This window comes from Cavia porcellus, unplaced genomic scaffold (genome assembly GCF_034190915.1).
Source record: "Cavia porcellus strain 051 isolate PalLab524CR breed Dunkin Hartley unplaced genomic scaffold, mCavPor4.1 scaffold_16, whole genome shotgun sequence".
In the NCBI taxonomy this organism is placed as follows: domain Eukaryota; kingdom Metazoa; phylum Chordata; class Mammalia; order Rodentia; family Caviidae; genus Cavia; species Cavia porcellus.
This window is the reverse complement of record NW_026947499.1, coordinates 38,096,597-38,111,250: the sequence shown is the minus strand read 5'-3', so window position 1 is coordinate 38,111,250 and position 14,654 is coordinate 38,096,597. Positions and strand designations below refer to the sequence as shown.

General features: G+C 41.6%; 1 protein-coding gene across 43 annotated transcripts in view; it reads right to left on the bottom strand.

Moving 5' to 3' along the window:
- Rbfox1 (RNA binding fox-1 homolog 1) overlaps window positions 1-14,654 on the bottom strand; it is a 2,027,889-nt gene that overhangs the window by 151,341 nt on the left and 1,861,894 nt on the right. For all 43 annotated transcript variants that reach the window (XM_063226464.1, XM_063226445.1, XM_063226453.1 and 40 more), the window contains one exon: window positions 13,286-13,528. In XM_063226464.1, coding sequence (XP_063082534.1) covers window positions 13,286-13,528 — 243 coding nt within the window. The remainder of the gene's footprint in view (window positions 1-13,285; window positions 13,529-14,654) is intronic.

Sequence of the window (14,654 nt, the reverse complement as noted above, 5' to 3'; positions counted from 1 at the left end):
ACACTATAGGACACTACAGAAAGGTGATATCTCAGGAATATTCCTAGGGGGAGAGCCTGCCCTCAGGATCAGCCCATCACTGCATGCTGGATTAGATTGCTCCATCTTCTAATCAAAGCCAGTTTACACTGTAAAGCCTCTCTTTTCAAAATGTAGGCAATTAATTTTAGGAGTTTATTGAGTTCAACAAAACTAGCCTGACATCTTAATAAAGCCGACAGACTAGCAATATGTAATCTCTGGCCTGGGTCAGAACTTGGCAAACTTTTTCTGTTGAGAGTCAAACTATTTTTTGCTTCATTGGTTGCAGTCACTCAACTCTGACATAGCAGTGCAAAATCAGTCACAGGAAACCTATGAGCCAATGAATGCAGCTGTGTTTCAATAAAACTTTATTGACAAAGAAACATAGAAGGCTAGAGTACACCCATGGGCCATAGTTTGCTAACACTGGGTTGGCTGCTGGTGTTGATATTAAAGGCCTGGAGAGGCTGGAGGGAAGAGAGAAAAGAACCTGCCAGACACTAGTGGGCCTATGATAACTAGGCCAGGCAAAAGGAAAAACAGCAAACACCATGAGTTCCAATAGGTGCTGCTAACTCCACTTCACCATTTTGGTCATGTCCACTCTCATTTTCTCCACCAAGAGTTTCCCAAAAAGCAAGAGGGTCTCAGATTCTGAATTCCTCGTCCCCAAACTTCCATCTCCTGGTGGCAAGGAAACTTGGTGGAGTATGTCCAAAGCTGCCCCTTCTCCTGTAGTCTTTCCCCTTTATGGCCCAAATGAATGCCATCCAGAGATAACAAATGGGATCCCAGGCAACTCCTGGAATAATTGCTAACCTGACTCCCACTTGCAAGCCAATTAGAGAGAAAAGGGGGGAGACAAGGCCCACCTCCTGTCATTGAGGTGCTGCTGCTACCATGGCTTTTCTTAGAAAAAAAAATTGTAGTTAATTTCTTTCCCTAAAAAAGGCCAGGGAACAGTCTATTTAAATTACAGTGTTACAATGTGAAGCAAAGATGCAAAAGTCAAATACAATTTGGGTTATAATTAGCAATTTCCTTGTAGCAAGCTTCCTTGGGAAATCCAGGCTTCCTATAGCCAGCTTCCCAGGGGTTTAAAGGACTCACCCACTCTATGGGGTCACTGAATACCACCAATGGAGGTTTGAGCTGGGAATCGAAGGAATGAGGGTGTGTTTGGTTGTGTAAACTGAGGCAGGTCAGAGATACACATGTAATTATGCGTACAGGGATTGCTAAGAGGGCTGGAGGCTTAGCTCAACAGTTTAAGCACCTGCCTGGCAAGCATGAGAGTGCGTGTTTGATTTCCAGTATTCAAAAAAAAAAAAAAAAAGATTGCTAAGATACCTGTCTGTTACCATATTAAAATCCTTGGAAAAGTAAGCAATCTGTGCCATTACAAAAATAAATCATGTAAAGTGGACTTGGGGATCTTCCAAGTTTGCTCACAGTTACTGAACATCTGGGTCTCAGTTTTCTTGTGTGTCATTTTGGCATCACGAGGCCCTTCATTGAAGGGTCATAGTAATAAAACATGCAGCCCAGTACACAGCTCCTGGATGACCATAGTGTGGAGTGCATGCCTCTGAATTTCAGCTCTGCTTTCCTTAGCTGCATGAATGAGGGCAGTCTCCTCCTTTATACTCTGGATTCCTCCACTAGGCAACAATGGTGAATTATGGAAATTATCTCTACTGAATGTCATGAGGACATAACCAGATCATGCACAGAAAACCAGCAGTGTTGTTGTACCAGTATCTAGTATGAAGTCACTAGTTGCTTGCTATGTTTTCCATACATGAGGAATAACAGTACTGCTTCCTCTTTTTTCCTTCTTTTGAGTCCAGGATGTTTCAATTTGTTTTTTCCCATCTGCTAGGCAGGAGTCAGTCACATTTGCATTCACTCCCTTTATAAAAACAAAACAGCCTATATATTCTTTGAATTGTATGATGGACATTTCCATAATTTTATTTGTTTGTTTTAGGAAAACTGCCTTTTCACTTCCCAAAAAAGCTTGGAACACTCAAGCATTCAAACTGCATTGCTCCTGATGACTTGGTCTGTTTGAGCTGCACAGGCTAAAAATTTAGGTCTACTGCAGAATAAACTTGCCCATATAGCTTTCTTTCAAGGCATGCTGTATTGCACAAATGTCAGGTCCTCATGCCTGGGAACTGTGTTCATAATGCTAGAGGGATAGTTCATTCTCAGGCTGGTAGTGGACTTCTCTCCAGAGCCCAGGGGGTAGGGAACCCTGCATGGCAGTAGTGGTGAACCTATAGCACGCATGGCACAACAGGTACTTATCTTTGAGAGCTCTAAAAGGTTCGCCATCACTGCTCTATGGGGTCTCCATGCTGCTTGGCTCAGCTCTGCTGCTTTGTGAGATCTGATTTCTCTTCTATAGAATCAGAATCACCTTGTGAATTCCTAAATAGCTTTTGCAATGATGAAAATTCAGCTCTACACCAAAGGCTATAAGGTGACAGTTTGATAGGCTCCACATTCTTCAGGAATGTGATAGTAGAAATCCAGTTCCCTCAGTTAAATTTTCCAGCTCCAGGAATGATTGGGATTAGAGCTGGCAGGAATATGTGATACGATGGACTCTGCTCAGTCACTTAACACAATCACAAGGCTCAGTAGATGAGAACTACATAAAATGAAGATTCTTTTTGTGAAAATAAGGACCATCACTGTTTGAAACCCCTGGCAAGAAATAAAAAATATATAACCCAACAACTGCTAACAATGGTATAGTCTGGCTTTGTCCATTTTAGTGGGGAGACAAACTTGAGTAGGTGACCTTTGAAAGTACTATAAAAATCCAGGAGAGACAGAGAAAGGAACAGAGGTAAAAAAGAAAATAATGATAATGATAGTCAATGCAAATAGACTACCCCCAGGAGGGTCATGGTTCAGTTGACAGTCTTTTTTTTTTTTTTTTTTTTTAGGACATCTCTATTCTATTTTCTATGATGATACTCACTGTGTAACCCAGGTAGATCAATTTCCTTCTCAGAGTCTATCATCCACAAATAAAGTAGGTAGACCAGATGGTCATTTTGGGCTCTAACATCTTGTGAATTTCTGCCCTGCTAGGCTGAAGTATCCTTATTTCATTTGTTTTGTAAATTTCAGACGTAGACTCTTAAAAAGTTGAAGTTCTTAATTCTACCTCTAGTATTAAAAGATAATGTTCCAAAATTAACTCAGGAGTTGTAAATTGAGTATTTTCTGAGAATGAGCAAGGAACAAATGTTTTGTAGGAATGAACAACAGAACACATAAAAACCCATATTCCTGTTTACTCTGGGAGAAAACAATCACAAGATATTACAAAAATGTGTCAACAACCCAATATGCCCCTGAATGCATGGACTGACAGGTACCATTTATGTCAAGTATACCATGTATGTTTTTAACTCATCAATAGGTTACACAGGATCATGCCAGTCATTGTATCCTTACAGTATTAATAGAGGAAATTATTGACTATACCTGTATCTTTCTTTCATAGGTCAATCTCTTTGAAACATATGTATTTCTCATCCTGATCTGAAAGTATTTGAGTTTTCAATCTCTAACTTACAAGATATTTTAGAATCTCTACAACAAGAAGACTAAGTTGGGTGAACTCTTCCATTGCTTCCAGTTCTAACACTCCAGAGTCCCAGGTGAACCATTTCTGAATCCTCTCTTCACAGACAACTTCTATTTCCAGGCTTACATACAGAAAGAACAAAGAATTCATAAGAACTCTCAATGAACCTAAAGAGTAGATGGCCACAGATAAAGGGCATGAACTGATGCTTGCTAATGAGTAAGCCAAATGGATAACCCTTACTTTTTCAGTTTATTTAAAAGCAACAGAGTGGGGCTGAGGGATGTAAAAACAAGAGTCTGAGATTCTTTAAACAATTAACCCAGCCATTCCAGTGCTCCTCCACAGCCCACTACATCTTCACATCATCCACTCAATACACAATGCCTTAAAATCACATTGTGTGCTGATACTGGCTCAAAGACATCTTAATCAAAGACAGAGATTGCTTACTCATCTGAGAGTAAAACGGACCAAGAAATGAGTATAGGTGAGAATATGCAGAACTTAGCAGAGAACGCCAAGTAAAAAAGAAATCAGGATGAAGATTCAAATGGCTGTAAGACTTTCAGTGGAATTATTTCCTGAAGTCTTCTTATGGAACATTAAATAAACCATTAGCTCATGTCTGTCCTTTGCTCATTGGATAAAAGCAAGATACATGTAAGAGTTACAAAATCTCACTCATTTATTTCTCTAATAAACTTACTTTGTTTTCTCAGGAACTAGACGCAGGTCAAAGACAGTTTTTGCCTATAAGTTGTACTCAGGCATGAGTGATGAAAAACTGTTTTTCAATAAATTATCAGATATAAGAGTTACTTTTAAAATAAATCTGGAAACTTTAAGCTTACCTTAGCTATTAACAGAAAATATCTTTATTTTTATGACTCTGTTTTTTCTTTAAAAATTTTACTGAATGATACAAGACCAAGGAGAGCAATTTGACAAGTCATGGACTGTGTAATGAGTTCTTAATTCTCATGAGCTTATGTGGTGTGTCTACTGTGTGCCTAGCACTGTGCTAAGCCATTCAGTGAAATTCTCTTGCCATACGTTCAAAATTCCTCTATGCTTCACATACAAAGAGGAAGAAACAGAGGGCCATAAAGGTTAAGTGGCACACCTGTGATTCCACTCCCAGAACTGGAATGAGAATCTCAAGTTATTTACCCAGATTCTACTTTAATTCTCTTGACAATACCTGAGGATATTTATCCAATGCCATTTTCCTCATTTGTCATGAGAACCTTCAAATGGCTTCCAAGGCACAGAAACCACAGCTTCAAGAAAACAATGGACATGCTTAGAGCTACGCTGATGTTTCTCAGACTCACCCCAAATTGGGTTCTGTTATGCCTTTTGGTTCACTATCACTGAACACTTTGAAGAACAGGCTTTAGAATAGTCAAAGAAGCATAGTATTGGATAATGAAGGCCTTTAATTTGGCTGCAAGCCAGGGATCATTTATTCCAGAGCATATAGGAGGCAAAAGCATATTACTCAGGCTTGAGTGAAAACAAAAAACTCTTCCTGAGTCCTTAAATTAAATGTGAATCTTAGGAAAATACAAGTGGTGTTGACAAAACAGCTCAGCCACACTATCATCTGAAAAGACAATTTTGAAGCTACTGAAATATGCTACTGGAGTTTGCTCAAGGCACAGATCTTAAAAAAGGGCACACTCCAACATAGTGATATTGGGTCTGCTAGGCCCTCCCCAGGGTGACAGGAGCAGTTCCATGCAGCACTTTCTTGTTTGTAAGAGCCATCTCTTCAGAGTGGAGTCTAGTCTGCATGCCTCAGCACTTCTGCAGGAGGTCTCCTGGGCTTCCAGTCTGTATGAGTTCTGGTCCTGAGTCTGACGCGTCTGGGATTGAGCCAGCAATCTGAGCAACAATGACCTCCAGCAAGGCATTGGCCTCAGGCTCTGCATCTATAACGCGGAATGACAATGCTACTTGCTTCCATTTTTTTAGGAGTGAAGGTTTAACATGGGTGGAGATTTCGTACATAGACTGCTCAGAGCCTACACTGGCACTTACTGAGCAAATATTATTTTAAGGTTACTGTTCTCTGCTTCCTATTTTCATATACCTCTGTATCCTACTTTAGACATTCCACCTTTCAGTGATTATGCCAAACTTTCAGTATAAGGGCCTGAGGCTCAAATCTACAACAGACAGAAAAATCTCTCATGTTCTGGTGGCTACTAAGAGGCTGGGAAAGGAGCCTAGAGCAGGGATAATAACAATACGGCCAGCGAGGGCCAATGATGAGTCTGAGGTCCTTCTGGTGAAACAGAAGGACAGGTCCTGACTGATTCAAAGGCCAGGATCGTGGCTGATGTACTCAGGGAGATTAGAGCAGGATGCAGAAACCAGCCCTAAGGAAGACTTTGTGTCTCTTGCCCTGGCCTCAGTTACTGAGCCTCCAAGTGTTAGCAGAGACCTTCAGGGGATGTGTAGAGACTGGACAAAAATCCAAGCTTCATATCAGGCATAAGGAGTTCAATCATGCCACTCTCAAACTTATACTATCCTTAGGTGCTTTTTCCTTTATTTCCCCAGAGTAAAGTGATGGATTTTTGAGAGACATGGGGGTGAAGTCAAAGACCACTTGAAAGATATGGGGTGAAATCAAAGTGACATAAAGGGCAGAAGAATGCCTAGCATGATCAGTGAGCTCCTGCAGGCCCCCATCAATAAGAACGCACCTTATTTCTTCTTCCAGACACCAGATAACTCATAAGGTACTTTCTTTTGTCAATAAACAGGCAACCATATCCAAGCACATAGAGTCAAGGTGGCCCTGGGCTGAGAGCTGGCCGTTCACTCTGATGGGGCAGGGTGTGGGCAACAGGCATCTTGGGTACCATCCTTGGGAATCAAACGGGAGCAAGGTCTCTGCACTCTTTGTAGTGAAACTGATTAATTGCTGTATTTTAAATTTGAATATTTTTAACCGTTCACACATGGAGACACAGCAATATTTATATCTAGTTATTTCCTGTAGCCTAATTGGGAATTACAATGAGGCAAGATAAATCCTAGAAATAATCTAATTGCATCAGTGACACACCTGCGCCTGTCAAAATGTACACAAATTTGAAAAAGAATAAATTGGATCCCAAGGTACCATACAGAAGGACCTCCTAGATATAAATGGTAACAATAAGGACACCCCATAGATTTCAATTGTTATTTTGAGACCAGAACCAGTGAGAAGTTACAAGACACAAGGACTGAATCACAGACAGATGACAGGATAAAGAGGAGACAGACATGCAGACACATATTTGCATTAGCACAAAACACTTTTGGGAAGGAATACAATGGACTGGCAATTGTTTTTTGGTAGGGAAGCCTAAGAATTAGAGTTATAATAGGAGATTGTAGTTTTTACTTTGTAACCTTTTTTCAGTTTTTTTTCAACCACATCTTTGAATGCTTTAAAACCAATAGCTAATTAACAAAAAAAGAAACTGAGTCTTATTTATTTGATAGACTTCAAAATGAGAGCAATTTTACAGCTAAGAAGAGGATGCCACTATTACCCAATATCTTATATTCTTGGAGGTACTAATGAAATACATAGATATTCTTTGAATACTCCCATTGAAAGCAAGGAGCTGAGGTTCCTTAGTTCTTTTTTCCCCATCAGCAGGGCTCAGAGCTCAGGGAACAAGATTCAGGATTCATGTTCTCTCCCATCGGGGTTCAGAGAGAGTGGGAAAGTAGTGGGAGACTCAAACACTCTGCAGAGGTGTTAAAAATAGAAGTCAAGTTGCTTTTGGAGATACATGGAGAATTCTCTACTTGCAAATCTCTAATTATCATATGTCAAGAGTAAAATACCTTGTCAGGTGCAGTATCCAGCACAATACAGCATTGGCTCTGTCAGCACAGTGATACATGATGTGTTTTGAGGCCCACATTAAATAGAAATTCAGCAGAAAAATGTCCTGCAGAGACACGTCTCAGCCCTTGAGGAGCTGCGGAGATGACCTGCTAAGTCTTTTCTGTCTGTACTTTACTTAGTTCTGGGTGGGAGCTTGGGGTGCATGCTGCTTCCCTTATACAGATTCTGCTCTTTGTGTTAAATCATGTGCATATATTAGATGTTCTTGGAGCCCACCAGATGGATAGATGTTTTCTCTTATCCAAAACTACTCAGTTTCTCCAAGAAGGGATGGCCTCTACCATGTCCTTAGAATGACATTAAATAACAGGGATATATATGTCAAAGGATAGAGTTATTTCCAGAACAGCACTTTTCTTTGGGCATGATTTGATTTAAGCTGTTCTCCAAAAGGCAATTATTTTGTGGCACTGGGAATCAAACCCAAAGTCGCCTTCATACTAAGCACATGCTGTATCACTTTGTTACACCCTCAGCCCCGCAGTAACTTTCTGTGTCAGTATAGAGCTATGCATCATGGACTAAGAGAACCATTGTTCAATCCCCTTGAGCACTTGGAAATTCAATTCCTTCTGCAGGAATTGCAGAAGTTGGAGTGAAGAGAAAACAAATCCAGTAAATGTATGGGGAGGTACAGATGATTTAAAGTCAACTTGTCATCTCAGGAAGGTACTACTCAAAAGTAGGTCAAGGATAACAGAAGCATCTTCCTTCTTGGCCAAGGAGAGGCGAATATATGTATGTACCCACTATTTTCAGTGGAAAACAAGGTGTCCCTTTATGGTTCCTGAACTTCCCTGCTATCAATTAACAACAGAAGTTCACAAACTACCTTCAGGATCAACCCCCAAAGCCCATTTGTCTCAGGCTGCACTGATTATCTTTTGTCAAACACTTCTACCACTCAAATATCCCTGGAGAAGACAAAGTAACTGGCAAACAGACCCTGTTCTACACTCACTCTCCATGCTCAGGCACTTACAGCCCTTTAAACTTATCAGTAGCAGATTCCTAGAATGTTTTCTCAAGTTCAGAAATCCTGTTCTTGTTTCTAAACTTCTTTTGCACTATCTGTGAGCAGGCGATTATCCCTTTGAGAAAGAAAAAATGAAGGTAATAGTGAATGAATGGCCTGTGTCATTTCTTGGCTTCAAAATTTCTCTGCATTCTTGTACATTTATTCTTGTTTCTCTTCTGCTTCTGAAACAAAGTGCTTCCGAATGTTTACAGCAGCTTTATTTTTAGAGACCTCAAACGGGTAACAACACGATGCCCATGCACAATTAAACAGAGGAACAAACTGTGGCATATCCCTGTGGCGGAACAGCACTCAGCGGAGAAAAGGAGTGAGGGTGGGATAGATGCAGTGACACAGAGGAACCCAACACTAATGATGCTGAATAAAAGAAACAGAGAGAAAGCGCACACAATGGCTGATGTCCCTAATATGAAATCCTGGATACTGTAAACTAAGCCATCATAAAAGGAGCAGATCAGTTGGTTGCCTGGCATTGAAGCAGAATATGGGGGAAAAGATTACAAAGAGGGCCAAAGAAAAACGTGAAGGTGAAGGATATTATTATTTTGATAGTGGTAACAGGTCCACATGTATATACATATGCAGAAACTTGGCAAATCACACACATCGTGTGTGTGTGTGTGTGTGTGTGTGTGTGTGTGTGTGTTTTACTGGAGACTGAACCCACTGCACTGAGCTCAATGGGCTATTCCTCAGGTGTTTATTATTTTTTAAATTTTAAAACAAGTTTTCTCTGGGTTGTTAGGTGGCCCAGGCTGATCTTGAACATGCCATCTTCCTGCTTCAGCCTCCCAGAATTCTCGGATTATAGGCACATGCTACTATTCCTGGCTCCAGGTATACACTTTAAGATACACAGCTTATGATGAGTCAATTATGTCAATGAACTGTAAAAAAAAAAAGCCTATTTATTTTTCCTCTGTTATCCATAATTTCTGAACACCTTTTGTCTTTTGTTTTTTCCTTTCTTGAAAACACTCAGCCACTTTCCTGATCATGATTTCCTAGCTCTTGCAGTCCCCCTACCCAACAATCTCCAAAGGAAAATTCTCATTGAATAAACTAGCAAATCTAGCCCAACTATCTGATAAACATCCTTCTCTGATCACCATCTTTTCCCTCATCACTCCAAGAGCTTGTCATGGGCAAAGAACACCTACTCTCAACATTCATTTACGCCTGTACTTCTGAATCTCTGTCACATCTCCCATCCGGTCTAGGAAAACTGTGTCTTCCTAGATCTTCAGTGATGTCTGTAGTACTAGCTTCAATAAAGTTCCCCAGGTGTTTGCTCTCCAGGCTTCTGTGACTCCATACTTTGCTGATTCAACTCTCCATCTGAATATCCTACTTAGGTGTCATTCAGTAGCTCCTTTTCTTTCAAAATCCACCAGCTATGAGCTCTCCAGAATCCTGTCCTCATCCTCCTTCTCACCCGTTATGCTTGGCAAGCATAGCAATGAGCTCTTTTCCATGCATGTGGCTGTCACACTGTCTTTACCTCTGCCTAGGGCCAGGCCACTCAGTGCTTTTTAGAAATAGTTCTTCAGACACCTGAAAATGTGTTCTGATAAGAGATCCTCATGCCATATATGTAGTGTGGAGCTTCTTGTAGCTGAGACTCAATCCCAGCCTCAGTGTTGGGTGAATGTAACACCTCACAAGCCGGAAAGAGGCCATCTCCAGGGCTACAAGGGGAATGATCCAAGAGTTTTCACTGCACTGCTAATGGTGATGACAAGAGTCTGACCTTGAGGGGCAGAGTCAGAGAGCAGAAATGAGCATGAGGAAGCAAAGCCAGAAACAGATCTGGTGTGGGAAGCTGATGGATGTGTGCCAGGAATCAAGCTGTGTCCAAAGTCAGCCTCCTCCTGGACTTTATGCCATCTGAGCCAGTATATTTCCCCCTAATTTTTCCATTACTTCTGACCAGAAATGCATCCTCCTCCAGTCAGACTTTTGAGGCAGATCCCTCAGACAGTGTTTCCTCCTACCATCATGATACACTAACTCCTTAGAAACATGTGCTCTAGAAAGCAGAACATGATTATGATTAAAGAACCCATATCCCATGTTCTACAGTGGAACAAAAGTCTCTTAGGGAAGCTTCTCTCAATGTTGCTTTATCTTGCTGCAGTGCAAGGCCATCTAGACATCCAACACACTATTTAAATTCAATTGTGATGGTCTCTGAAGTGTTCTTGTTATAGGCCAAGGGTGCTAGCATTTTAGCTCCCCAGTTCAATTAAGTTTTCTCTAGGCTAGGCATCACTGACCCTTTATAGGTTTCATTTTCTGACTGACTTAAATTGTTTTCATTGGCTTCACATTTCTCCCAACATGGATTTTCCACCCATTTCTGAACCTACCAGACTGGCAGGATGTACAATTCTTGCTGAGCACTCCTAGTTCACCCTTGCCTGTGCACCCCAACTTTCTTCCCATCTCCTGAATGTAACTGGCCTTTTGTTAGTACTTTGAATGGATCATGCTCACGTCAAGCTCAGGACCTTCAGTTTTAAATTCCTTCTGCCTAGAGATTTTTGTACTTTTACTGTAAATATCATCTCCCTGAAGAAATGCTCCAGACTCCCCATTTGTGGGTGGTAGCATTGTCTTTTTACCTTCCCATGGTGTCCACTTTTCCTTATGATCAGGCATTAAACTGTGGCTACAGAAGTAGTTGCTCATACTTCTCTTTGTAGTTTCTCACTTTCTAACTCTCACACTAAGATACAGAAGGGAAAAACCACATCTATGTAGTTCTAGTACATCATTTAGTATAGTTCTTGGCACTACAAGATGTTTAATAAATATCTGAATGAAATAATCTTCACATGGGTGAACTTAATACATAATGTCTAACTGGACCTTTTTTAAAGTTCCAAAATAACCTACACAGGCCCTACTACCAATGATCTTCACAAAATTATCAACAAACAAAAAGCAAGCAGTCCAACACTACCACTCGGTTTTCAACACCAGAGCATCACACAGCTGTAGAGAAACAAGCACATACAAAGCCTGCCCTAAGGTACAAAGGTCAAACACAAAATGACACTAACATCACAGTCCCCAAGAGCCACAAAGTGGAAATAACCCAAATGGCCAATGATATACAAAAGCATGGTCAAAGTGTGGTTGACCCACACCATGGAATATCAACAGAATGAGCCCTGACAAAATTATCCCAAAGGAAAATAGTCAGTCATGGGAGGGAGCTTGGGAAATCATACCAACAGAAAGCAGACTAGAGCTATCCCACTCGGGACCCTCCTTCTCCTTATTTCCACTAAAAACTCTCTAAACCTTAAAAAAGCAGACTGGTGTTTGCCCCTGGCTGGCTAGGGCCCAAGAGGTGAGGGTTTTCTGTTTAATGTGGGGTTTCCTTTTGGGGAAATGAAAAGTTCTGGAAATGGATGGGCATGATTACTGTGTCACACCCATATGAGTGTTCTAAATCACTACTCATTTATGTTAAAATAATACATTTTATGTCACTTGTGTATTATCAATAAAAAGGGAGGGAGGCAATGGAAAAATCTCCGAACCCATATTATTTTTAATATTTCCAAAACTAGTCACCAAATGCCAAGTAGCAAAGTTAACCATTGTTTTTTCGTACCCTGGGCAATGCACTGTACTTCGACCAGTATTTTCTTCCAAACACTGGCTTTGCAGTGGCTGGGGGCAGAGGAAAGGAGCAGAATTGCCTTGCAACTACAAAATGCCCCAGACTAGAGGCTTGGTGTGCCGGGGCTTTTAAGGAGTTCTTCAGGGCAGAGTCTCCTGTATGAATGTGGTCCATTCAGGTTTTGTGATATACGGGATCATTGTAGGTGGTACACAAACAAACAGTTTGAGTTTGCTATCACTATTTTTGTTTAGGGTCACCTTTACTTACTAGTCCATTGCACTAGTCTTATTTATGATGATGAGAACGTACTTACTTTGTCTGTTTGCCTGCTTGTTTTTAATTCATTCAATCTATTGGCATGCAGTGAAATTTAGGGTTTTTTTTTTCCTTCCCTGCATCCACGAAAGAGTTCTCTTGCCCAACAGAATTCTCTTAGGTTGCCTTTTTTGCTGTTTTTACCTTCCCCTTCCCATAGACCAGCAGCAATAAAATCCAGACATACGGAACACACACACACAACAGGGAAGATTTTCCAGAGCATCCTGCTGAGAATCAGAGTGGTGTGGTGGAAACGGTTACTAGATTTCTTTCAAGGGTAATGGAACTATTCCAAAAGTAGGTTCCGGCTATGGCTGCACAGCTCTGTAAATATTCTAAAAATCAGTGAATTTTACACCAAACATAGGTAAATATTATGATCTTTCAATTATCCTCCATAAGGTTCCACCCACTCCACCAAAATCAGTTCTGGGGATGGAACCTCAGACCCTCAGCTTCCTAGGAAAGTGCTCTACCCCTGAGCCATACCTCTCATGCCTTAAGACCATCGAACAGAAAAATAGCTGATAGGGAAGTAAATGCATGCTTCCCTTTAAGAATAAACGTGGCCACGGAAAATAAGTTGATTTAAGTAACAGCAAAGGGTACAGCTGGAAAGGTGAGGGTGGGCTCCAGGTGCTTTGCTCGCCAGAGTACCTGGGTGGAGGGGCGCATCAGGCTGGGGCACGTGCCCCTGCACCATGCTCAGGGCCCGGGCGGGCAGAGCCCACTTACTGTGGCGGTGCCGGAGACGGTCTGCGCGCTGGTGTCCGCGGCGCTCTGCTCCGAGTGCGACTGGGCGGGAGGGTACAGGTTTAACGTGTGCTCAGGGACGGTGTTCTGGCCTGTGTACTCTGGCGCGGGGTGGGGGTGAGGGGCTGTGTATTCTGCGGGAATGCCGTTCTGAGGCGGAGCAAACTGCGCTGAAGCATAAGGCTGAGCCATCGTGTCAGGGGCGGCCGCTGCTTCCTGATTACCCTGAAAAAAATTAAAAAGCGGAGAGAGGGAGACACTCAGGAGGGCGTTTCAAACAAAATATTTTCCCTGAGCCCAACACCTCCAGTTCCCTTGCACTTTCCAGGTACCTTCTAGATCCAGCCCGAGATGGACTAATCTTAGGTAAACCTCAGTAGGTCCAATGAGCAAACTGTAACCATTATGCATCCCCATTACACAGATGTAGAAACCGAGGCACAGAACGATGAAGACACTTTCCCCAACTCCTACAGCCTAATGTTCCAAGCTTGGGAGGCTCTGTATCTTAGTGGGTTGAATTTTCCCTGGGAGTTTCTGGCTTCATTCCCGTTTTGGATTTTGTGAGCATGTAGTTGTCCACAGTGACAGCAAGCCTTGATTTGATACTTAAAGTGCCAAGAGAGATTAAATTGAATGAGTGTGTTCTTGAAAGGAGAGACAATTTATCCAAGCATTTGAATTTAATCAAAGTTTTATGTGACTTGGCTCATATAATGGGATGGGGTGGGTCCTTGTAATGGTCCCGTCTGTGCCTGGTGGGTGTGAGCGAGTTTCTGCGTGTGCTTGTGTACTGCTGTCTAGTGCTGCTATAGAGCAGCCAATGAAAATTTGGGGCCTAATTTAGACAAAGATGTCCTCCCTCTGTGACCTCCCCCCTTCAAACTTTTCTGCACAATGTTGGATTTAACTCAGCCTCATAAGTCACTGCATCTCCCCCTCAAGTCCCTGCTTTATTCTTTTTTATAAGCACAGAGTATTATATAACAATTCGCCCTTCAGTTATAGCCTAAACATGCAGTATGATAATTACAGTCAAGTCAAAAGAATTACAAAAAACCACCCTGAATTCAAATGTTTCCATTTCAAGAAACATCTCTCTCTCTCTACCTCCACCCCCATAACTTTACCACATTTCACATACAGCCGTGCACACACACACACACACACACACACACACACACACACATCAGAAGGCAAAAGAAACAGTAACCTAGTGTGCCAAATTTTTCAGTCTCAAGAGATGCCATTGCATAGTTAGAAAATATTAGACAGGAAGAAGAAGGGGGAAAAAATCCCAGCAATTAAGCACACCAAATAGTGGCCTCTCCTATTGTCTGTGGTCAATTAG